At 40.6% G+C, this 27,310-nt stretch overlaps 1 protein-coding gene across 1 annotated transcript in view; it reads right to left on the reverse strand.

Annotated features, from left to right (window-relative positions):
* The window catches only part of PHEX (phosphate regulating endopeptidase X-linked), a 137,344-nt gene that overhangs the window by 24,348 nt on the left and 85,686 nt on the right, over nucleotides 1-27,310 (reverse strand). Inside the window, exons 13-15 of the mRNA XM_005281535.5 lie at nucleotides 22,996-23,073; nucleotides 18,292-18,395; nucleotides 6,710-6,768 (exon numbers count right to left, since the gene is read on the reverse strand). Of these exons, the coding sequence (XP_005281592.2) occupies nucleotides 6,710-6,768; nucleotides 18,292-18,395; nucleotides 22,996-23,073 (241 nt within the window). The remainder of the gene's footprint in view (nucleotides 1-6,709; nucleotides 6,769-18,291; nucleotides 18,396-22,995; nucleotides 23,074-27,310) is intronic.

Here is a 27,310-nt window from a genome sequence, read left to right on the forward strand (position 1 = left end):
AAAACTTATTATCTGGGTTTTTATAGTTCTCTGGATGCTCTTTTGTTGTTCAGACCATGTTCAGCCTCTTTATTTTTGTGCTGTAAAAATATAAATTATACTAGTTACCAAGGATTTCCTGATCTTGCATCAGAACTAGAAGAGTAAGCATTCATATTCACCATGTGTATTGTCAAACATCTCATATTAATGGCATTCTCAAGTATCCTGATGAGATCTTTACTTTTAGATCTTTACTCTTAGTGGACAGACCACTGGACTGGGACTCAGGAGATGTGGGCTGTATTCCTGGCTCTGCCACTAGCCTACTGGGTGGATTTTGGCAAGTCACTTTACTTCCTGTTTCTCACTTTCCCCATCCATAAAATGAGGATAACGATACTGACCTCTTTTGTAAGGCAGTTTGAGATCTAAAAATGAAAAGCCCTATGTAAGTGTTAGGTATCATCATTAGAATAGGTCCCGCCTACAAAGCTTCTTCATAAATGAGTTTAGGCAGTGACAAATCACACATTCTGTTAGGATCTGATCCAAACATTTTGAAGTCAATAGAAAACTGTCCAGACTGGACTGTGGAACCTTGCAATCTGGTCTCCTCCGTGTTGTGGCATGCAGGTATCCCACGCAGGGCTCCAAATCGTCCCTTTACTGTCTTGTATAGGTGCATTCATTGGCACATGAGCCCTCAGTGTCCAAGGGCCCAATTCTATAAATATTAATGTGGTGTGAGTAATGTTGCTCATATGAGTAGTTACATTGATTTAATAAGTCTATTTGTGTGAGTAAAGTAACTCACCGTGACCAAGTGAGATATGCATGTATCAAACTGTGACCTTGATTTTGTTTTGTGACTTCCATTCTTATATCCTGTGATCCATTTTAATGTTCTAACTGCCATTTTGTGTTGGAAAGCCAGCCTGACCCTGACAAGGCCAGTCCAGACACTACCCCTCCAGGATAGGGTGTGGCACATCTCAGAGAGGACTACAGTGGGAGAGCCTTCAAGGGCCACCAACTCTGAATGATTCTCAGTGACTGACCCAACACAAGGGACAATGCTTTTCTTCATGGGGACTTGCATGACTTGGGATTAGAATTTCCCAGTCTGGTCACAAGGCAAAACAGAATCAGAGACTATATGTAAGGGGTGGGCTGCTTTCAGAAGAAGAGAGCTGTCCACCATCATATGCCAGAAAACCAGGCTGGAGAGACAGTGAAAGAGGGTAGGAGAGATACTGCCTCATGTGAAATGCTGACCAACCCTCAGACTCACAGGAAGGATGAGATCAGTCATGGGGAGGGTGTGTCTCACGATTGTTTCTTATTTTGCAAAGAACTGTAACTCTCTAGTACTTTCTTAACTGTAAAAGTGGCTGTGGTTAAGAAATTCCTTTGATAAGCCTGTGTTCCTTGCCTGCCTGCTATGTTGTCCTTGAAAAGGTTAACTGAGTTCAGAGCAGCCACACAGTGAGATGGAATTCTGAAGGAACACGTATAAGCAACAGGAGGGCTTGGGAGAGTTGAGGCACTGATTAGGAGGTCTAAGGCAGCTTAGCTGTGAAACTCCACATTTCAAAGATGGTGCACAGAAACCTGGGCCTGCACCTGGGAATGTGCTTAGAGACCCAGATCCACGAACAACAATGCGGCTCTGCCTGACCTGACCACACAAGGAGGCGAACAAGAAGAGTGGTCATTTCACCCCATACATCCTGTGAATTCACAGAACAAACAGACTGAACTGTGGAAGGCAGACTAACTGGCCCATACTGTGCATAAGTGCAAACTTTAATTTAAAAAGTAAGTACAAATTCAGCTCACAGGGAGAGAGGAAAGAGGCTATAATGGCAAAGGCACTGGACTCAATAGACTTTCAGTTCCCAGCTCTGACAAAGATTTCCCATTGGATTTTGAGAAAGAACCTTAATCTCTCTCCCCACCTGTAAAACAGGAATATTACTACTTCCCTCTCTCATAGAGGTGTTGTGAAAATGGGGATAATACTACTTTCCTCTCTCATAGGGGTTTTGTGAGAGTAAGTGCATTATTGGTTATGAGGGCTCAGACAGCAGAGTGAAGTGGGCCACTTAAGGACCTAGGAAAAAGGAAAAGAATGATTTTACAAAAAACATTTACATATTTTTCTTAAGGAAAGGGAATATCTAGGATTCCCCAGAAACAAGAAACATACAAGGAAAAAATTCTTCTATTTTGGGCATCTGTAGATAAGAACATCAAGGAAGAGGGGTGGGGGAGGAGAAATGCTCATTGTCTTGCCTGTGAATGTAATTTAAAATGAAAGTGACCGCTGGTCATTAGGAAAATGGGAACAACTTGAATCTCTTAATTAAGAACACTGCTCAAAAATGTTAATTCCAAAACTGCTCTGCTCATTAGCCTTCAGAAAGCCAATGGACTATTTTGAAACTGCTCCTTCGTCAGTAAACTTCTGATTAACCCAGTCCTTCAGGAAAATAACAGAGCTCCTCTCTGAGACCATGAATGCTGCACACTGTGTTTGTTGCATTTCCTTAGCCACCAGATACCACAGAGCTTTCCTCTGCTGCAGACCACCAAGCACATACATCTTGCAAGATGCTTAGCAGGAGATATAAGGTCTCATCTGGCATTTTCAAAGGGTTCTTCCTCTAAAATGTAATGAGGCAGCTCTCGGCATCTTGACTGACACCATAAATCTGGGGAACTGACATATCACAATAAGTGAATAAAAAACACACTTGTATCTACATTGTTTATACCTATCCAGTGGGGCTCAATATCTGATACATCTATATATGCTCTTATTTAATGAGCATATGATTCAGTTTAGGCCTAAATTTAGCTTCATACCATGCAAATCCACTGTCTATAATCATAATTAGCTGATCAAAAGTGCTCAAGTTTTCAAACATAATAGAAAATATTATATATTTATACATATTAAGGAAATTAAGCCTGCCAAATGTCAAGCTTCCTGTTCTCTTCTTTGTTGGAGCATTCCATTTTTTGTCTTTTAAAGGCCAGAGAGTTATGCTGCATTTTGAGTGCTATAATGATGCCCAACTCTCCTCAGTAGAAGTACAGTAGTAGACGCTTGCCATAAGTCTTTCTGTTATGACTTTTTTTTAACACCGATTGATTTACTTAGGTACCTAATTCAATAAGGACCTGATTTAAAGCCTATTGAAGTCAATAGGAGTCTTTCCAGTAACTGCAATAGATTTTAGATCAGGATCTAAAAGCCCATTATGGAAAAAGATAAGCCAGTCAATGCACTGTACCAATGGTTGCAATTAAAACCATGACATTTGCAGTATTCCCTATACTACATACAGGGAGTACTCAAAGACCATGGTATATGGATCTGTTTATAAAGGCAATGACTTACAACTGCTTCCTTAAGTAAAAAGTACCCAATATCGGTGGGTTACATTGCTCAGTAAATACTCAAAAATATGAGGTCAAATGTTAAGAAACTAATTTCAACTTTTCAAAAAAATTGGGCTGCATTGGTTAATCTAATACACCTCAATTAAGTTAATAAGTGAATTATTTAAGGAAAGAGGAACCAAGCAGAATGAATTGATAAAAGAATTCTTTGATGTAACTTTAATAACAGTGTGTATACTGACTATAACTGACAACCTGTATAGCCCGAACACTGTTGCATTCCTTTACCTCGTATATCTGATTACCTCTCTTTTGAGACAACAACTTGCACTGTCAACAGGTCTGTTTTATCTAAAAGAAAGAATTAGAAACTAGAAAAATGGTTTCTGGGTTCTATATACTGTATATTAGTGAAATAAAGACAATGTGAGCAGGGCAATAGGAATTTACTTGTACATAAGCTCAACCAAGCTGATAGCATTGCCATCTTCATGCAAATTTTGCTGTATTCTCCGCAATTTATTCATTAATTTTTTTAATCATCGTGTTTTTGCTTTCTACTAAGAAAGATCTCATGAGTCAGTAAGTGGCATTCTTCCTTATGAGTCAGTACTCAATACAAGATGAAATTAAATAATCAAGATGAAATTAAAAACACTCAATTTGCCTTTTTGGAGTTTGCAGTGCTTCCTTGAACATGCAGTGGTAGTTAATGAAAAGTGTTTATATCGGTGAAATTGCAGCCATAGAAGCCATTTTGGCTCATTCTCTCAGGCACTTGGGCCTGTAAGGGATAGGCAATATGAGAAACGGACTTGACAAAGGCCCTGGATGGAATAGCAGGCCACCAGTATTCCACTCACTAATGCAGAGCTGGGCATGAAGGAATGAGATGGGCATAAGAAAGGGGACATATTGCAATAGTTGTCACTAGTCACCAAAAGACTATGCTCACTTCTTTCTATGTTTATGAATTGTCCATAAAACATTTAGGCTTATTTAGAATGTATTCACTACTCAAAATTCATTGTTCAAAACAAAACAGTCCTTTGTCTCTATATTGTTTGCAAGCAGCTTGTTGTGAGTATTTGAAATTCAAGTTGTACTGGTTATTTTGATTAGCTCCCATTAGCTTTTAGAATTAGGTTTCTACTCTAAAACTTATCATTTACTAATATAAAACTTGCTTTTCATAAACAATCTCCCTCATTCACTTAAAATTCACTATTTCTACAAATATTTCTGTCACACACTAAAAGCGAACATAAACATAGTAGAATCTAGTTTGCTTAAAGAGGTGACTCCATATCCACAGTTTGTATAGTATTTTCCCCAGCTCCTAGGATATTCAACATGAATGGTTACTAAAAACGTGACTCAGAGTGGTAAGATGTAGCTCTCATGAGTGAAGTTTTCTGAGAGAGTGAGTACAGCCCTCTTGAATGAACTTATTTTCGATACTTTCAGGAATTCCATCCCAGATAATGGTGGAGCTCTTTCCTGGAATTAATCAACTTTTAAAGGAGGTTTGATAGTGGCCTCCAGTGTTCAACAAATCCCTCTGACTTTCAACAAGGGCTAGTTCATTGTAAATTTCCTATCTAAAGAATGGTGGACCACCAGTTATAGTGTATCCCTCTCCCTAGCTCACATAGTTTACAGTGAAAGGTTCCATTTATGACCCCTCCCATGCAGAGGTAAATACCATAACGGACTCTCTCTCTCAACCAGATCAGCTCAGACCATGTACATTTTTTTGCACCTGAGAACAGCCTTAAAGACAGTGAGCAGCTCTATCTAAAACCCAAGGTCAAATGCAAGCGGTACAAGAAGGTCAGCAGTCATGATATAAAATACAATTGCTTCTACACCCATGACTGATTGGTTACATTTGACAGCTCTCTGTTTCGTGATACCGTTAGACACAGGGAGTGTGAAATTCAGCATCAGTAACTCCAGCCTCTCATTATAGCTTTCTTTAATGTGCTATGTCAGTGTAGTTGAGAGAGCTGAATGATACAGTAAGTTTGAAAGGACTCAATAATAAATGATATGTAACAGCAACAGATTTTATTCTGTGCTTGCTAAACTTCAACCTTAGCTACACTGTAAATCTGAAAACTGGGGAAGTTTGTTCTTCATTTAACAGGAAAAGGCAGTTATTTTTCATGTCCTTTAGATAGCTATCACAGAATTGATTAGCGATCTTAAATGACCACTCAAAAATCGGTTGCTTAATAGAGGTGACCTTTCAGTAAAAGTGGAACAGAATATGCCGAGGGCTATTTTTAGGAGGAGAGCCTAATTATTGCACCCATTTTACAAATGAGTACACTGAGCCACAGAGAAGTTAAGTGACTTGTACAGGGGCACAAGTTAGTTGCAGGAATAGCTGAGCATACAATCCAGGCGACATAAGTGCCAATTCCCTACTTTACCCACTAGACAGGACTTCCTGTCTACCTTCAGTCTGGCATATCCATTCCATTAGTTTCAGGAATTACTTCATAGTGTGATAAAAAGAGATTTAAGAAAATGGTGGGGGAGCCAACCAGAGAACTCCGACAAGCCTGTGGTAAGGGACCCCCAAGCAGAGAGGTTATGCCAGAGAGCTATGCAGAGCCTGAAGCCACAGAAAAAGAAAGGATGATGCTGCCAGTAACTCTCACAGCTGGGAGGTGGAAGAGAGGTATCAAGGTAAAGGTAACACTACCATCCCTCCAGCCTTAGGAAATTTGGATGCAAAATTCCCATTAAAACAAATTGGAATTGGGCATCCAGATCCTCTAAAGAGCTTTGAAAATCTCAGCCATATTATTTCAGGAACCCTGGAACCAAAGTATGATGAAGATAAGCTATCTGGCCAGAATATTTTAAAAACAAGGGAACCAGTAATCCAAGATTAGGTTAAAAGATGTTGTGCTGTAATTACAAGATGAGATCAGACAAGAATTTAAAGCGAAATGCAGCATTCTAAAATACCCATTCATGCCCATTGACTTCAATGGACTTGCACAAATGTGATGGAGATCAGGATTTAGCCCTTACTATCTGAACCACTTTCCTTGGTACACATTCACTGGTACAAAAATGCTGTATTATTGCATGATTATGGAAGGAATTTAGGTTTGCATTTTCAGTGGTGTACACTAACTTAAAATGTTTAAATGTTGGGGTGGCTGATGTGACTCATGTCAGGGCCTGATTTTCAGGTCCCAACCACCTGTAGCTCCTGCTGGTATCAGCTGAAAAGGTATGCCTTCAGACATAGCCTTTTCCGAACAAATAATTAAAGAAGAAAAAGAAGTCGGGTACTCACTGATCTGGTTGGTTGATGCACTATAGAAAGCGTTGACAGTGGTTGGACTAGTAAACCACCTGTAAAAATATCAATAAACAGCAACAAAATATTGGTTGTCGGTGTGTTGGGCTTGTGAATGGAATAATCAAAGATAAAAGGCTAATTCAACTAAATGAAACCAAGAGATTAAAAGCCATTATATACATTACAAATATAATTATTTCTGCAATTTTGTCAATTGCTATCTGTGATTTTTGGATCATTTAAATCTATTATCTGCTGACATTATTTTAAATGACTATAATCAAATAGTGCTTACCAGAGCAGTCACTGGAGGGTACACTTGCTAACACTTATTCTATTTTTGTGTTCTTTTTTAAGTGATTTTAGTGCTTATGAAAGATGCCAAATTGACAGCCGTGGACAATGAAGTCCTCTATTTAAAATGAACAGGTGCCACACAGACCTACACAGACAGCAGCAGTACAAAGTCCTTTGCACTGTCTCAGCAATGTACTTCAACCCACTCATGGAGAAACTACCTATAGAAATTAGAGTTTACTTAGAAATGAGTAATCAAGGCTTTTCGGTCCACGGCCTCTCTCCTGCAACCCCTGACAAAGTGACTACTCATGCCTATTAGGATGATTTCAATTATGTGGATGTATCTCTAATAAGAACAAAGGAAAGAAAAATGATTTCAACATTCTGTAGGCCACTCAGCAACTACTGCTAATTATTTTATCACTAGTAAAGATTGCAATAGCTTTCAGCAACTATTAACCAATGGCCTAGAAGTGAAATATTCTGTACTGTGGGCTAAGGGACAATGCAAAGGATGAGGTTACAGGAACTCCTGAAATTCAAATCCAGCTTTTCCAATGATTCATTGAATGGTCTGGACTAGCAATTTAACCTTTTAGTTTCCCCATCTGTAAAATGAGTAATATATTTATTTACCTACCTTAGAGCCTGATCCAACCAACACGCACATGAGTAACATTACTCAAATAGTTAGTCCTATTGCTTCCAATGGTACTACTCACTTGAGTAAAGTTACTTGTGTGTCAGTGTGAGCAGGATTGGGCCTTTACACAGGTAGGTTAGTTAATACTGAAAGATGTAATATGCTAAGCATTATCCCCTTCTGCCCCACAACTCAGTGATCTTCTCACCCTCTAATGTCATTTATTAACAAAAGAGTGAGTGAGTAACAAAAGTGAGGTTCATCGTGGTTACAAATATTGCAGTGGTCTGCAAACAATGTACAAAAGAATTATTTTCAATTGGTCATGTGCTTTCCTTGCTGCTCTTTGTGTTCTAAACCATAAATGCAATGGAGAAACCAGAATATTGGAGCTTTTCCACTAATATTGTAACAGAACCTGCACTGGCAAGATTTGAAGGATTTAATATTAACCCTGGCTGAACTTTTACTGCAGTAAGATATGGATTAACACTGCACCTATTGAAGTTAATAGCAAAATTCACATAGACTTTACTGGGAGTAGAGTCAGACCCTCCCTACTGCCCCATTCTGCCTCTACTTCAGCCAATGAGAATTTTGCCATTGACTTCAATGGGGCCAGGATTTCACCCTAGGCTTTTTATAATGAAAAAATTAAAATAAAATTAAATATAAAAATAATGAGAATTAGTGGGTAATCTGTGATAAATTAGGCCCAGGTGTAATAAATGTCTGTACATCTGAAGGGAAAAATTCTTGAGTTATCACATGAGATGCTAGAATTTCTTCAGTATGTTAGATCAAAACTTTAGAAAGTCTCATTGAAAGTCAATAGGACTTAGGCTCCCTTAGTGCCTAATTCACTTTTGAAAATGTGGCTTTTCCATCTAAGTTATTTAAGCCTTGCAGTTTTGAATGGAGTGATGCCTAAATACCTTTTAAAAATCTAGGCCTTACCATCTCTGTGCCTCACTGCCCCATCTGTACAATGGGGATAATAGCACTTTCCAACCTCATAGGGGAGTATGAGGATAACACAATCTTTAATGGAGAGGTGCTAATATGGTAATCGCAGGCCATATAAAATCATATGAGAGAGAGAGAGAGATTGATTAAAATCCCATGTAACAGGATACATGCACAATAGAGATTAAAACATTTTAAATGATTTTAAATGGGGGAACAAACTGGTATAGAAAACCAGTTAGTTCTGATTTTACTTACCTGCAAAGAACAGAGTTCAGGGTTTCTCTTACTACAATTAATGACTTCACTATTATTGAAAACGGTATAAGGAATGTTATTTTCAAAGCGTTAGTGATGCCATTCAATGCAGCTATAAAAACGTTCAACTCTGAATTTAGGTCTTAGTAGGCAAAAACCCTCTCAAGTTAAAAACAACAAATATTGAAAGATAAATGTTGAGGAATCCCTTCTGAATTACTCTGCTTTAAAATATTTTCATTCCCCTTTAGAAACGTGAAATCTGAAAGTGAAATTTAGAAAGATTTATTGGGGTGCCGCATGGACACTGGACCCTGAAGTCCTTACTTGGGTAAAACTCTCACTGAAGTCAGGATTTGCATCAATGTGACTACTGATGGTGGGTACCCTGACAAAAAGTTCAGTGGTTCCCTTTTGCGTGAATGCTCTTCCAAACCTTAACCATACAGTAAGTGCCTTGGTGCTTTTAAAACCAAGTTACACAACCTCAGAGACCACCTCCTTAATTTTCAACTGTCTGGTCCCTTCCCTGAGACCACCAAACACAACCCTTTCCCAGCACCCCACAGCCTTCCTAACCTAGGTTTCATCACGCGCAAGTGAGACACTTGTGAGCTCATGAATACAATACACTCCAAGAACCAGCTAAAAGAAACGATCTAAAGCCGTGGTTTTCAACCTTTTCAGGCTCAGGAGCCATTTGTAAATGTTAATGCCCTGGTGTGACCCAGTATATAAGCTGGGGGAGGGGGTGTTGGGTCCTGCCCCGAGTGGGTTATGGCCTGTCACAACCCAGTAAATAGGCAGTGGATGGGAGGAGGGGGAATCAGGACCTGCCACATGGGTAAGTAGGAGGCCATGGGAGAGGGGATCAGGTTCTGCCACCACTGAGGAGTGGGAGGGGAAGGCCTGTAGCAGAGCCCACCCCACACTCACCTCGCAGCAGTTACTTCTGCGGCTCTAGTCCCACAGGGCTAGCTGGGCCTGTCTCCTCACTCCAGGCATTGCCACCTCCAGGCTCATAGTGCCCTGACAGGGTCCAGCTGGGCCAAATTTCTGGAAGTGGCATTGCCACCTGCTGCTAGGGTTACCACCTTTGAAATGCAAAATAAGAAGCACCCACCATCACAAAAGGCAAGCCTGCCACAACCTCAACTACCACCCACAAGGCAACTCTGTAACTCCGCCTCCTTCAACAGCCACTTATAGTTTGTGGAGAGAGAACACATATAGGTAAGATTGATAACATTTTCTTACGCCAACTGCAGAAGTGGGAACACTGCAGCATCTTTAGCTGGACACAAAAACTTTTAACATTAGCTATCCCAGTGTATTGTGATAATAATGCAAATCTTTAGACCCACGTAAAAAATGGCAGATTAAATTATTTTTTTGGCAACTGGCAAATCCATTAAAAAACGGCCAGGCTGGTCAAATACCAGGCAGGTGGTCACCAGACATGTCAAACCCACAAAAAAAAATGCAGAAATTGGGCTTGTTTTTGGCTTAATTGGCATGTGAGTTGCTTGTTGGATAGTTTTTGGCTTGTAGTTTGTTGCTTTTAGCTTTTTTTTTTATTGGCTCCCGGCAAGCAGAGGCAAGATGGGGAGAGAGTCAGGGGTGCACAGCGGGCCCACCACAGTCCCAGACTGCACGCCGGGGGGATCTAGTCACATAGAGTGTTGGGATTCTTAGGGATTGGTTTGTTTTGGCCTTGTTTTGAAATGGGATTAGCTTGATTTTTGGCTTACTGTGAAAGTCGGGGTGCTTATTTACCGTGTGAAAGTTGGCAACTGTGGTGGTAACCCTACCTGATGCAGCAGCACTCACTGTAATTTCACCTGGCCCCCCATCATCATGGCAGAGGAACAGCTGGGCCAAACCTGAGGAGTGCTGCAACCCTACAGGTCACAATGCCTGGGGCTGAGCTCAGCCAGCCCCCTGGGAGCCACCTCATGACCCTTTGAAACAATCTGACAACCCACTTTTGGGTCACAACCCAGGGACTGAGAAATCCTGGTCTAAAGTACTGAGACACTGGAAGCAAGCAGCCACTTCTGGACCAGCAGAGACTCTGGCAAAGCTACTAAGCCCCATAAATTTTCAAAGGTAGGTAGGGGGATAGGGCGAGAAGAGGCTGAGGGACTGGGTTGGGATCAAAGAAACATCTGCACTGGGAGTGGAGTCAAGCAACTGGATTGAGTGGGAGCAGCAGAACAAAGGCACGTGGGGAAGAAGTAGGAAAGAAAGAGCAGGGTAGAAGGCGAGCTAATCAGAGCCTGGAAAATGTCTGATTTCAGTAACATTAATGTAAAATAAGCAACCGAATTAGTTATCTGTAGCGTTATAGTCATAATGTGCTTTTGTTGGCAATTGCAATTCTTAGTTAAATTGTGCAATAAAGGATAGAATCTTAAAATGGCAGAGTACATTCCTTAATCAATACATTAATCAGCCTCCCTCTCTCATTTTATTTTCAGCGTTGTGCTGCCTCTTTTACAACGCAGGAACCAGAGAATTAATCAATTGAAACATCAAAGAATGATGTCATAGGCATGTCTTAAATATCCATCATTTTATGGACTCTAATTGCCAAGGGTAATCCTGTCTGCAGAGTTTATTTAAGAGAAAGGCTTTTTCAAGAAAAAAATCTCTAATAAAGTGATGAAATGGTGGAAATATTTTAGTAAAACAGTGAAAGTCAGAAGACGACAGGTGCTTGTGGTGGGGAGGGGGAAGCAAGAAATAAAAACATTTATTTATACTGTCTTTCAATTTCACATCCATTCACATCAGCAGTCAGAGCAACAATTTGTGAATGATGCAGACACCTGGAAAGTGGGTTCACCCACAGGACAAACTGCATGGCTTTGCAACAGCCTGCAGGACTAACCACCAATTTAGATTCCTTCGGTCTGAGGAGGGAACCCCAAGGGCCACATCTGAAATACTGAACATTTATTTTTTAATTTCAAAGTATCTCAGAATTGTCCCCCTTCTCCCACACTGCCTTTGCACTTCCTTCTACCGCACCGTTTACACTTGGAAAGTACTCCCTGACCTTATCTAAAGACCATTATGCTCTTCTTCTCCAAATCCCTCCTCAAGATTGACCCAATGATTAAATTGCCACCTAGTTCTAGAGCCGTCTGAGGATAATTGATAGTTAAAATATATACACCTCTACCCTGATATAATGTGACCCGATATAACACGAATTCGGATATAACGCGTTAAAGCAGTGCTCCGGGGGGGGGGGGGGGCTGCGCACTCCGGCGGATCAAAGCAAGGTTGATATAATGTGGTTTCACCTATAACGTGGTAAGATTTTTTGGCTCCCGAGGACAGCGTTATATTGGGGTAGAGGTGTATATTGTATGCTTTATCCCTCTCCCCACACCCTTTTATTGTTGCTCGGCTTCTTATCTTTAGGGCCACGCTGGACTCATCACTTTTACAGGACACAAAGATAATATCAATGGCAAGAAATGCCTTTGGCTAGCCTGAGGAGTCTGCACCTATTCTTCTTGGATGAGGACCTAACCATTACGATAAATGTATTTGTCACTTCGAAGATAGATTACTGTACCTCACTCTGCCTGGGGTTGATGGTAAAGATTGGTGGGAATGCCAGTTTGTACAACACTCAGCAGCCCATCATGAAAGGCCACAGAGAGTATATCATATCACTGTTCCACCTGCCTCCATTGGCTGGATCCACTTCACAGTCCTTGAACTTATCTTTAAGACTTGGCACAGGGTCTATCTTGTAGACCTCTTCCCTCTCTGTAACCACAAAGACAATTGTATTCAATGAGGACAAATCATTCTTGATGGAGGACCCTTGGCTGTGAAACTCCATGACATCAGAATGAGCCAAATACTGATGGCTTACACAGCTTGATGCAACACCCACTTTTTGTAAAAGCTCCCCTTAAATGAGGGCTGAAAAATGTCCCTGCATAATTTCTCAGGGATACATTTTTAAATAGACAGGAACAAAAGATTAAGGAAAACTGGTTGTATTAAGGAGACGGGGAGAACAGAATATTTTACTGACAAATACAGTGCAATTCTTAATTTGGTATCTGGCACTGAGATACTATGGAGATGGGCACATTATAAATACATAGAGAGAGGCAATGAAATTCAAGAGTCCTGTGGTGCACCTTGAACCATGCTCAAAATGCATCAGGCGGTATATTTCACGAGAGGCATTACAGTGAATCCACTGAAATTGCATCACTTCAGACTAAATCTGAATCTGTCATGCCCCTTCAATGAGATAAAGCAAATTAGACACCAAAATCTGTAAGGTAATTTTATGTTACATTTGTATGTTAAATTCATAAATTGCTCTGCCTGTCCATCCTGAACTCAGGCTGTTTGGACTTATACTCTAGGTTCTGCAAAAAATTTAGGTTGGTACCCCAAAGTGGGTCATTGACCCAGTTTTAATGGGGTCACCAGGGCTGGCATTAGACTTGCTGGGGCCCAGGGCCGAAGGTGAAGCCCAAGGGCTTCAGCCCTGATTGGTTGGACTCAGGTTTCAACTTCAGCCCTGGGTGACAGGGTTCAGTTTACAATCCCCCTCCCTTCGGGGCTGAAGCTCCTGGGCTTCAAAATGCTAGATTTCAATTTTTCTTCTTATCAGTTCTAATTCTAACCAGCTCCAACCCTCATACACAGAACATCCAGCCATTTCCACTTGCCCTCCAAAATCCTTTGTCTCTTCCTACTTGTGACTCTCACCCATTCTCATAATTCTCCCTCTGGCCCTTTGATAATTAAAAGAAAAATCACTGTGATTTTCCTTTTAGCTTGCTGTGCTAAGGCAAATTAGCACAGTTTGTAATATTACTATCTAGAAACCTGTCCTATTTGGTAAATCAAATAGGTAAATCAATACAGTGTTGATACTTTTTTGGTTATATTACTGTGTTGGTTTAATATCATTATTCTGTCAGACCCATTACCATAGCCAGGAAAATCCATACTCAATATTTATTGATCCCACTCTGGGCCACTTCATGATTAGAGCCCTGCGCAGATACAATATTTTATCCGCATCCAATCCGCAATCCGCAAAAATAGTGCGCGGATATAAAGTGGATATCCGCAGATTTGCAAGGCTCTACTCATGGTGTCAATATAGGTATGCATATAATAACATTTTGTAAAAGGTTATTGTATCTGGACAGAAGCCAAATAATGAGTATGTTATAATTATTTTTATTATCCATACGCAGTACCAAACCACAATAGGAACTAATGACCTGCAAAATTCCATGAGAAACAGAAAAGCATTTAATTCTACTGTAAAAACATCAGAGAAGCATAATCATGTCTCTTTGACTCTTAGCTTAAATGTGGCAAAACTGATCTTTTTTTAGATCACATCTCACATATTAGCCTGGTGTGAATTATTACTGTTGAATTATAAGCATCTTAAGATAAAGTAGAAGTTTATAAAGGAAGCACTAGTGGTTCTTAATGTTTTAGCTACCTGTCTGCATGGCAAGTATATATAGTTCAAACTGTGCTACCATCCATTATGTATAATTTCAAAGACATAATGATTACCATGGGCAAATTGTGGGGTTGCTATGAGCTTTGACGAAGGGGTAGCATGTAGTTCCGCTGCCCAAGGAACAGACTGGTAATTAAATTGTGACTCTCAGACTCAAAACTTGGTCCCTGGTTTCCCCCTTTTGCTTCATGGGGGAAGTAATTTGCATCAGCACTTCACCTGACAGGTTTCACTTCCCACTTTTCCTCAGTTCAGCTAGGCGGCCTGGAGCAACTGTTGTGGAGATGAGTGAAGTCAAGGCTCTGTGCACTCCCCACCACCTTGCGCAGGAGGTGCAGTAGTGACCCTAACGGAGGCTGCTCTCCCCCACCATTCTGAAATCCACAATATGGGTAGCACACTCAGGAGAGTAAGGGGGCACTTTACACCTCCTTCCTCCACTTCACACAATCTCATCCTATATGGACATTAGGTCTATTAATCTTTTTTTTAATGTAGCATGAAGGGCAAAGAAAGACCAGATCTGATCTATCATGCTACAATAAGAGTAAAAATACCTTCAAATTCTCCTTGGCTGAAGAGAAACAGGATAAGAGGGAGAAATTATATTCTATCTCTGGGTGAACAGGGGAGTAAATCCCTTATTTTTTAAGCATATCAGTGATGTGAAAATTCTCAGAGTATGGCCCTAAAGGTGTATATTTCAGGGATAACCTGCCAAATAATTTCCTCCAAGATGACATTTCCCTTCATGGTAAGAACCTATTCAGTGCACATTAATGCAGCTAAAAAATTTCTTTTGCAAGACTGAAGGATTGAGAGTGTTTATCTACTTTTCTATAAAGGAGAAAATGTTATTTCACTGCTCTCTGGAAACTCATGATGAGCTAAAGAGAATATATTATCATGATCTAACTGTGGCATACAAGGCTATAGGAGGGTCTTCAAAATCATCCCTTCAGAATTAACCCTTCTGCTTTCAAAGTACTGTGTTCATGAGATTTTAGCAGTCACACTCACTGTTGAAGTTAAGCTGCTAAAACCAAGGACTGTGCCTCAAAAATAGAGGGCCAAATTCTGATACCCTTACTAACAGGGAATAGTACAGTATATCACCCTTTGAGTAGTCTCAGAGAGTCAAGAGCACCACTCATGGCGTAAGGTAAAACCAGGGCTGAAAGTAACTTAAAGGACTTACCGGTACTCTGGAGTCCTTGGGAGGGGGAGGGGCCTCAACCGGAAGAGGCATGGCCTCTACCAGAAGAGGCGGGGCCTTTAAATTCCTAGGCTCTTTAAATCAGGATTTCAAGTGCCCAGGGCTGGGGCAGCAGCAGCCGGTTTAACGGGCCCTGGAGGGTAGGGGCAGTGGGAGCCCCGGGCCCTTTAAATCGCCACCCGAGCCATGCTGCCGGAGCCCTCAGGTAGCGGCGGTGGGGCTCCGGCGGCAAGTTAAAGGGCCCGGGGCGGTAGCGGCGGCCGAGCCCCTGGCCCTTTAAATCGTTCCTGGAGCCCTGCTGCCGGAGCCCTGGGGAGGTGGCGGCGGAGCTCCGGCGGCTATTTTAAGGGCTGGGCCGATAGTGGCTGCCGCAGCCCCAGACCCTTTAAATCATCACCGGAGCCCCGCCACTGCTACCCCAGGGCTCCAGAGACGATTTAAAGGGCCCAGGGTGGTAGCTGCGGCAGGCGCCCTGGGCCCTTTAAATTGCCACCCGAGCCCCGCTGCCACTTCCCCAGGGCTATGGCAGCAGGGCTCTGGGGATTGGTCATGCCTGACTAACCTAATTGCCTTCTATTAGGAGATAACTGGGTCTGTGGATGAGGGGAAAGCAGTGGATGTGTTATTCCTTGACTTTAGCAAAGCTTTTGATACGGTCTCCAACAGTATTCTTGCCGGCAAGTTAAAGAAGTATGGATTGGATTAATGGACTATAAGGTGGATAGAAAACTGGCTAGATCGTCAGGCTCAATGGGTAGTGATCAATGGCTCCATGTCTAGTTGGCAGCCGGCATCAAGTGGAGTGCCCAAAGGGTCGGTCCTGGGGCCGGTTTTGTTCAATATCTGAAGGATGGCGTGAACTGCACTCTCAGCAAGTTTGCAGATGACACTAAACTGGGAGGAGTGGTAGATATGCTGGAGGATAGGGATAGGATACAGAGGCACCTAGACAAATTAGAGGATTGGGCCAAAAGAAATCTGGTGAGGTTCAACAAGGACAAGTGCAGAGTCCTGCACTTAGGAAGGAAGAATCCCATGCACTGCTACAGACTAGGGACTGAATGGCGAGGTAGCAGTTCTGCAGAAAAGGACCTACGGGTTACAGTGGCTGAGAAGCTGGATATAAGTCGACAGTGTGCCCTTTTTCCAAGAAGGCTAATGGCATTTTGGGCTGTATAAGTAGGGGCATTGCCAGCAGATTGAGGGATGTGATCATTCCCCTCTATTTGGCATTGGTGAGGCCTCATCTGGAGTACTGTGTCCAGTTTTGGGCCCCACATTACAAGAAGGATGTGGAAAAATTGGAAAGAGTCCAGCGGAGGGCAACAAAAATGATTAGGGGGCTGGAGCACATGACTTATGAGGAGAGTCTGAGGGAACTGGGATTGTTTCGTCTGCAGAAGAGAAGAATGAGGGGGGATTTGATAGCTGCTTTCAACTACCTGAAAGGGGGTTCCAAAGAGGATGGATCTAGACTGTTCTTAGTGGTACCTGATGACAGAACAAGGAGTAATGGTCTCAAGTTGCAGTTGGGGAGGTTTAGGTTGGATTTTAGGAAAAACTTTTTCACTAGGAGGGTGGTGAAGCACTGGAATGGGTTACCTAGGGAGGTGGTGGAAACTCCTTCTTTAGAGGTTTTTAAGGTCAGGCTTGACAAAGCCTTGGTTGGTATGATTTAGTTGGGGATTGGTCCTGCTTTGAGCAGGGGGTTGGACTAGATGACCTCCTGAGGTCCCTTCCAACCCTGATATTCTATGGTTCTATGATTCTGGCGGCAATTTAAAGGGCCTGGGGCTCCAGCCACTGCTGGGAGTCCCAGGCCCTTTAAATTGCCGCCAGGGGAAGCCAATCCTCCCTGGTATGGCGCACCAGCTCTTGCGTATCGGCTTACTTTCACCTCTGAGTAAGGATAATAGAATCTCATTTATAGGGATTAATAATATACTGGAGACAACTGTCACATTAGTTGTAATGTGGAAAATGATCTTTAAACCTAAAGATGACAACACCTATATGAAATATGACCAGCGTAGCTATGCATCAGTGCTGACTTTAAAGGTTTTATGCAGAAGAGGTCATTGTTAAATAGCGCGATTACACTAATTGACTTCTGTATATGTTTTAATTGGAATTTTAAGGATTTGATACCCACCAGTAAGAAAAAAAGATTTGATTACTCATACGTGTTAGACTATTGTATACAATACATCTTAACATTGTAATTTTAGAAGTAAATTTAAAATGTTAAAATTAAATTAATTATCTCTTGTTCCACATCACTGCTATCAACAGCAGGTAACTAACAATGCTGGCTGCTCTTAGTAATAACAATATTATCTCTTAATATTCTATTAATGGAAAATTTATTGAATAAAATCCCTGCTGTGCCATTCTAAATTCTTACTGGGAACAAGAGAAATAATCCAATTTTAATTGAGATTCAATTACTCTTTCTTTTCATTACATTAAACATTTAAGCTCCGTGAATATGAAGAGTGTGATGCTGCACTGGAACAGGACTGCTCAGAACTTTTAAGAAGTTTATTAAGAGATAAATATTTACAAGCATTTCTGAGTAACTACTGATTTTTTTCTGTAGTATTATTCCTTCACAATGAGGCACTGTGTGTAATTTTAATCAATGTATATGTTTGCCTACTCACTCTGTTTTTGGAACTTCTTTTCTAAGCCAGTAGAAGTCAGACTGGGCCAGATATTTGCGGGTCTGCAATACGTTGCCAAAGTAGTCATTTTCTGAAAACTTCATCTGTGTAAATAAATCATAACCATTAAACATGATCAACAGACACAAAGATGACATGAAAAGAATCAGAACTTTGACAGTAACGAGATAATAATAATGACTACAAATGATTTGGTTAAGGTAATGACATTATTCACATTACAACAGTTAGAATAAAATCCACCCTATTTCAGAAGGCTTCCCCAGGACCTCCACACTGTGGAATCTCTAGGGTCGCCCTGCATAAGGGAAGGGTCATGAGCAGAGCAGGTATATAGGGGGATCTCAACACTTTACACATCATATTGGATGGCAGGATGGTCATATGGTAAAGACAATGAGGTAAGACTCAGGATGTTGGGGTTCAATTCCCTACTCTGATACCAAACATTCTGGGTAACATTAAACAACACTATTTCATTAAGAGTTTTGTTTCGAAATATTTTCTGTGCCATTAGCTAACTGGTTTTGGATCCCTTATTTACTGTATATAGGTGTCAGTAAGAAATCTTTTTCTAAATAAACCAAATATTCATACCATTTTTAAAACTAGGGGGCTTTAAATATTTTTATTCTTTTCTTCTATCAATTATTGCCATAATCAAATGTTATACCCAGATATCTACTATACCATGGAAGGCTTAAATGTTTTTCAGTATCTAGCCATACAAATTTGGGTATAAGATAATGTTAAAAATTGCCGGGACAAAGCAGAATTACATTTAATCCAGGTCTAGGGCACACACAAAGAGTTAATAAGCCTGACAACTGATGAGTACAAGCTAAGCCTAAGCATGCATTTAAACATGAGAAGTTTATGAGCAAAAATTGATCTTCCCTGGGAGTTTTAATAATTGACATCAGTTATTTATTTATTTTTCAAATTACAACCAAAGAACTAATAAATGTTTTATCACAAAAGTGGAGACAGGTACAAACTATGATTGTTTACATTGGCTAGCTCAGAGGATTGATAATTGGATACAAGGGATTTCACCTGTGGGTCACTGGTTCAAATCCAGGCTGTGCTGTCAGTGACTGTAGGTCATTATGATCTGATTGCTATTTAGTGGCTTATGTGAAATCAATCAGTTGCTCAGAACAATTTCTAGAGCACAAATATCTACTTCCTATAAATCACCATACTAGGTCAATCAGTAGGGGGTTCTCTAGATTAGTGCTTAAAATGAAAAACAACCACATTTACTGTTTTAGGTGAGTCATTTAATTCTGAATTAGAGAGGTGATAAGTCAGCACTAGACTCAAACTAGAGCTGTGTGAAATTAAATGTGTCAGAAGATTTCTAGGGAAATATTTGCCATATTGGTTAGTGCAATTTGCAGTCCCTAAAATTTCACTTTGAGAAAAAATGTTGATGATATGCTATGTACATGTTGGAAATGGGAAAAACATGCATTTCTACAGGTATTATTATGTAACGCCATTTTCACATGAAAACGGGCCCATTTTGCTTTAAAAATTATGCAACAAAATGTTCAAAGAGAAGTGATGTTTGAGTAATTTTGCATTTCATTGCAAATATTTTGCACACCTCCCCCTCAAAGGAATCTAGCAGTGCTGCTCTACTATCACTCATGTTAGCAGCATTTACAAATATGAGGGTTCACTTTGCCAGAAGTCTCCAATCTATTACCAAATTTCTCAAATATGACTAGCCATGCAAGAAAAAAAGGCTGTTAATATTACATAAAACCTGCTCATATCCCAATCATCCTTTCAAAAAATTCTCAACCTTGGGACAAAGTTACACTTCATTACCAACCTACTGTGTTGCATTTTTAGGTCCCAGCCTTACAAACATATTGCTTATGTCAGTGAGTCCATCACCTGAATGGCTTCTCCTCTATCCCATTAACACAGATGGTAAAGGTTCACAATATCTCCTCTCTACACTGTTTCCCTGGGCAGGGACCAGACTTGCTGAGTTTTTCCTTCTTAGAGTTCTGAGTGAACTACGCCATATTTAACAATGCCTTGTTTGGTTGGTTTTTGTGTCTGTATCGTCTATCGTCAGTTATACTGGAGCAATTTTTTGCAATGCTACCATTGCAAAAGAGAGTCATGCCACCATGTCGAGTAGCTTAGTTTGTCCATGCAAACAACCTGGTGATAAAGTAAATATTTCTCTCTTCTGTTATTTGATCTTGATGTAGATGTAAGTCCTGTGGGTGGCTATTCCAGGTTTTCCTATAGCTGGAAACAACATGTTCTCCAGGAAGGATGGAAATACTTCCTTTCTCCCACCCTTTGTCAGTCTTGTCTACAGAGATTATCTTTTACTATGTGTTTGAACAGTGCCTAGCACAATGGGGCTGTAATGCTGTCTCTTATCGGGGGCTTCTAGGCTCAGTTATCAATAGGGGAAAACAACCCAAGCATTGAATAATAATTTGTAACATTTGGGGAGAAAATGTATTAGTTTGTTGAAGACATTTATTTTGAGGGGAATGTTAGGGGGTTCTTTTGTTTTATTATTAAATACAAAATTTGTGCTAGAATATTTCTATCTTGAAAAGAATACTTTGAATGTATTAAAACAGCCCTGCCATATTTTACAGTTAATAGGCCTGGTCCATCCTCTTACAGACAGAGGTGGAAACAAGGAATATCTCTGTTGAAAATCAAGAAAGCTACCCTGGCATCAATCTGGTGCAAGTTAGAGGAGAATCAACGCCAATATTCAAACTGTCATAAGTCCAGATCTTTCAGTCCTCACGATGGCATGACTCCTATTTAAATCAATGTGGATTCTTCTTGTATGAAGACTGCTGGACTGGACACATATAAATTAGATTTGGAAAAGATCTATTAGATTACTTAGTCCACCCCCCTACCATGGCAGGATTGTTTCTGAAGATGTATTTTCTATTGCTTTATCTTGTTTGCTTTTAAATCTCTTACCATGAGGTTTAATAGCATCTGTTCGATACAATGTAAAAACATTAATAAAAGAAGTGACTTGTTTTCATTTTTCAGTCTATTTTAACTCATCACAGACAGGACAGTCCCATCAGTGATGACAAAGCCAGTATTTTACACTGGAACTTTATTTCAATGCAATATTTGGCACTTAGCACGTCTGCTGCAAGCTCTAGAGACTGACTCTAGCAACCATCAATTTGTTCTAACGATAATTCTGGAAAAATGACTGATGATGGCTATGGCTGGCCACACCGAACATTAAATCACCCCCTTGGGTCTGTGCATAATATAGCTGGTATCCTCAGCTTCCATGCCTCCTGTCGGCCATCTGCCTCTAGCTGGGTCTTCTGTGGCTCAGCCCTCCAGCAAAGTCACAAAGTTCAAACCACTTCCAAGATAACAGAAAGGTCCAAATGAAAATCCAAACAAAATGAATAATTTTTCAGCCATGGTGGGATACTGAAGTCTTCTGTTTCTACTATATCAGGTCTCCCTCCCACAGGAACCTACTGTGCTCCCTGGGGGTTTCTCCCTGTAGGAGAATCCCGCCTCCTTTACAGTCTCTCTCTTTTCCAGGACCCACCACAGGGATAAATTCTTCCTCAGACTGCCTAACTCAAGCCCTTCCCAGGGAGGGGGGAGGGAAAACTTCCCTATCTCCTCTCTCCTGGGTCTTCGCTATGTGTGGAGCATGACTTGTTAGGGTTCTTTCCCTTGCCTTGATTGTGATGGGGATTAAGCAGCATCACAATAATCAATCTGTTGTATTGGCCAAGTTATACATAATACACAATGTTATTGTAAAACAAATATTCCAATGGGCATGTTGTAAAAAGAGTCTCCCTAGCTTGGTTGAGGCCCCTTGCCACACCCAGTTACCATCACAGGCTCGGCCCAATCCCAGGCCCCAACCTCTTAGTCCTTGCAGTGGGCCCCACCATTGTGGGCCTGCTTACTTTATTTAGGGGAACGGGAAAAGCAGAAGTTCAGAATCAGAGAACAAGCCCCTCCTGGGGTTAGCAAAAAGGTCAGTGGTACCACCTTCCTACAGTGGTGCCTGGGTAGCAGCTTTACTGGAGTCATTACGGCCAGGCAGGCAGGCAGCCACGTCAGTCTCTTCCTACTGGGCTTGACACTAGGATTCAATGGATCCTCGCAGAGCTGGGGGATCTCTGGCATGGGGGGATTCCTCCTACTGCTTCAGCAGCCACTCCCTTCTCATGGCTTCCCCCTTGTTGACTGCAGCTTCCTCCTTTTATAGCCCTCCTCCCCACCATGCATGAATGTCAGGACCAGAGAAGCAGGGCTACCTTAGCGCACACAACCTCCCCATATCCTTCCCTGTCAGCATGGGGTTTATCCACCCCATCACAATGCTCCATTCTTTCCTTTGTGATTAAGCTAAGTTGGCACCGAGACCGTGTGTTTAACTTTATTGTTCTTTTAAGATTTCAGTCTTGAGAGTGTGCTCAATTCAGAATCATAAGGGAATGGGGCAAATCAAGCAGAAGGCCACAAGCAAAGTGTAGCATGCAAGGGAAAAAATGTAAGTGTTTTCTGGCACCACCACCTTTATTTAAAAATGATGTAACTGTTTTGATTTTCGATGGCTGAAAGGAAAAGACCAAAAAACAGTTGTGACGTACTGTAAAGGAAGAAAACTATATACTGTACACTTACTGTTTTGATGTCTTCATTAATATACGTGTCATTCATTATAAACTCAGGGTAGCCCACTTTTGCCAAAACCGCTTTTGCCTTTGAAAGAAAAAAAATTGGATGGTTTAAACATTTAAAAATGCATTTCTTCCCTCATTGAAAGGACCGCACAGTACTATACTTCCCAAATGGCACCCGAATTTCACCTTCAACAGCTTGCTTAGGTGCAACAAATCAGTTTTAGTTTATAACACTGAGGGCCACATTGAACTGTCAGTTTACATAGTAGCTCCACCAACTCCTGTAGAGTTACTACAGTGTGCTTGAGCACATAATCTGGTCCTAAGAGTTGAACCTCACTAAGGACTGCAAACAAAGTTAATCTAATGGTCACAACTTATATCTTTTTAATGTTTTAACATCCTATGAGCTGTATAACTACTATAGGACAGATGAAGTAAGCCCAGTTATTCAGATGTACGCAGGACATGGATATGAATAGGTCAGAACCTCAGCTGGGATAAACACAGCATAGTTCCACTGACGTCAAATAGGTCTCACCAGACAAGGATGTGGCTACGGTTTTCTGACGGAGAATGTGGTTTCTTCAGTTCATGCTGTTGAACTGTGTTTTGCTCATCTACCTGAGCCGTCTAATTAAAGTCTTTCCACTCCACCTCTGTTTTAACAGACTCCATTTCTTAAAATACTTGTTCCCAATAATAGTACAGAATCCTGTGTGTTCCTATGCTCAATACAAAGGCAATAGGAACATTAAAATAATGCAATTCACATTTTTACATTAACTTGGATTTATTCTGTTTCACATTTGTGAGAATTTGCCTTAGTGTTTATATACAGTACATCTTCTATATATATGTATACACACACACAAAACACATACATACACATTCTCAGCCAGGGTAACTGTTATGCCTGCACTTATGTTTCATAAAATCATGACACAAATTGGAAACAATTACATAAACTAACTTTATAATACATTTGTGGATTGCACCCCAAGGACATCCATCCATAGTTACTATGGAAACAATTTATTTCCTGGAGCAAAAGCAGAGAGAGAGAGAGAAAGTCTAAAAGATGAGGGGGGAACCAAACAAAATAAGACACATGCATGGAATAAGCTAAAAGGGATAGAGTGGGATGGTATAAAATGTATATTTCCATGTTGTTTAGGAAGACAGATATCAATTTACCTTTTAGGACTATAGGACTTTTCCTTAAAACTTTCCTCTAGTAATGTGATCCTTTCAACACAAAAATCTGAGCCCATGTGGAGGCTGAAAGAGGAGAACCCTAATGAACTACGTGGCCCTTTCAAAATAAACCATCTTCAGCATATACGCTCCAATCCTGCATGCTGATCTGTGCGAGAGTACCCCTGCACCCATATGGAGCCCCTTGACTGCAGTGGTTGCCTAGATTGATTGATTGATTTTACCTTCCTCTGCAGCATGGGGCATGGGTCACTTGCAGGTTTAAACTAGGGTAAATGGTGAGTTCTCTGTAACTTTAAGTCTTTAAATCATGATTTGAGGACTTCAGTATCTCAGCTAGAGGTTAGGGGTCTATTACGGGATGGGAGTGGGTGAGGTTCGGTGGCCTGCAATGTGCAGGAGGTCAGACTAGATTATCATGATGGTCTCTTATGGCCTTAAAATCTATGAGTCTATGTGATGGGGAGAAGCAATGCTACAATGTTTTCCCCCCAACATCCTTTTTTTCACTTCCCCCATTTTCAAAAAAACAGGATCTTTGTCTCTTGAGAGTTAATCTGTTCCTAGGGCTTATTTCCCAGTTGAAGTTATTGTCTTCTACTAGTGATATCACAATTAATTGTTGTAGAGATAATTAAGATGTCACAAACAGAAGATTACGACTTCAGGTTAGAAATTAACAGCAGGAACAGATGAACTCTTCAGCAAGAAGGATCCCATTATCATACAACTATCCCCAGTGATAGAAAAACAATAGAAGACAAATGCTCTACAGGAAATATGAAATGAGCCAAATTACTTCTCAAATAGAATGTTTTCTTAGTTTTTCATGAGGCACTGCAAGTACTGAAGATTTTTTTAAAAAAATGCTTGAGAAAACAGGAAAGAACCAGAATTCAGCTGTAGACAGCATCTATTTTTTGCCCTGCTTATGCTGTTTTGTCCAGTTGACTGAACTTTTGTGATGGATTGGAAAACTTCGGTACATTACTTTAGGGTTTTCAATGCTATTTGCTACTATATCAGTCTCAAGAAAGCAAGTAGGAAAACTCATCAGTTTTAATTTCCACTAAGTTGCCTGCTTAAATGAGTTAGGTTAGTCTCAAATGTCTTGCATGTATTCCAAAGTAATCATTTTAATCACTTAATTAAGCAATCTTTGTGTTGCAGCTGCATAATTGAGCCCTTAACATTTTTGATTAAACCAACAAAAGAAACAAAATAATTTATAATAGCTGATGAACAATTGCCCTTTTAAAAACAATTCAGAATTAATGTGGATTAACTGCTCCAATACTGCATTGACTTTGAAAGCTGCAATCAGCACAAAATGTGGATCAAAAACATTGTTAAATATATTTAGGCAAATAACAAAAAGCACACTAAATGATAGTATCCCTTAAAAACACTGGCATTTTTCAGACTGCCTTCCAGAGCCTTAGCAGCTGTAAACCTCACCGAATTCTGAAACCATCTTAGGCCCCGCAATTTCAGTGAGCAGGTCAATCAAGCATAGTCGTCACGCTGAGAGGAGCAAAGGTGGACCCTAGCCTCAAACCAGAGGTGTTAATGGTCTGATCTTGACAAGCGCATACTGCTCTCCTCCCTGCCCCACTCAGAGATTTTGATTTGACCTTGAAGAGTTCATCTGCAAAGACATTAAAATCTTTCAGAACCATAAAACTTTTCTGACCTAGAACTCTGTCCATTCAGCCAAGGAAGCTGAGGTATAGGAGAACAGCCTGTACAACCCTGTTATTCTTATTTTAAACCTATTCCATTACTCATACACAAGGTGGACTCTCAAACCCATCCATTTTTGGAGCGAGAAACATCCTACATTTAAGGGCAGATGGAACAAGTTCAGCCACGCCACCTCCCCATGGCTGAGGCTGAACAAAATGCCCTTCAAGATATATCTTGGCTACAGAGTCCTTTCCTCCAACATCCTTTCCCAAAGAAACCCAGCTGTTCTTTCACAAGCAGCTTGTGGCCCAATGGCCACTTTCAACTCATTCTCTTCCATACCAAATCATTTGGGATTCGAGGCTGCTAGCTTAGTTTATACGCTGGATTGTAGGTCAAGTGTGGCTGAAAAAACCACCAACTAGTGCTGAATGGCAGCCTGGCACTTTGTGGGAGAAAAAAGGACAGTTTAGAGCTATCACTTTTTCCCTCTAAGCCTCAGCCCCTCTACCCCAAAGATCCCTTATTATCACCTCTTAACATTTCCCTCTTTTTGTATGTGTTTCAGTGGTGAGATGCCAGTTGTGCACCATTGATAGATATTTGGTTCGTCTGTGATACTATCAAAATGGCCAATCAAGAGTGAGGCTTTGGACAATCTGCTTGCTAATAGCAAGTTTAACAACTGATTTAAATATCATTGACAGTCAATTGTTATTTACCATTTATTTCATATTGCAGTATATGTATTGTGTGTGCGTGTGGGAGGCGGGGGGGGGGGAAGGACAGAGAAAGAGAAAAAAAAATCCTGGCTAAATTGATATCAGTGTACATTTTGCTATTGACTTCACCCGTAATTTTTTCCCCATTTCTATTCATTGCAAACCAGATGGCTGTAGATGCAAAATGAAATTTAAAAAAAAATTAAATAGCCTTGGCTTGCCAGCCTAAGTCAAATGTTTGTGTTTCAGAGCAAGAGAACATCATTCTGTTCTATTCAGATTCTTCTACCATGCCTTGGTATCTGAGCATTACAAGTGACCCTCTCACTGATCATTTTAATTGCTGGGCCTGATTTTAATTTACACTAATGCCCCTTTAAGCCACCCTGGCAATGTAAAGGGTCATTAAAGTGGAAGTAAGTTACAGTTACCTTAAATTACACGCATCTATGTATATTTTTACTAGAGTATATTCATAGCTTAAACAAACTCCAAAGAAAGACTATCGTGATTGTCAATGTGCTACATTATATCTCATTTTTATCATGATATAAAAGTACTTGGCTTCAAGCACTAACATATCCCTGTACATTGAAATAATATTGTATCGCTTGTAAAAATGTTTTTGAAATACCTGCAAAAATTAAAATTCATGAGTATGAAAAAGCTTTTTTGTACCGACCTTGAGAA

Source organism: Chrysemys picta, chromosome 1 (genome assembly GCF_011386835.1).
Source record: "Chrysemys picta bellii isolate R12L10 chromosome 1, ASM1138683v2, whole genome shotgun sequence".
Classification (NCBI taxonomy): domain Eukaryota; kingdom Metazoa; phylum Chordata; order Testudines; family Emydidae; genus Chrysemys; species Chrysemys picta.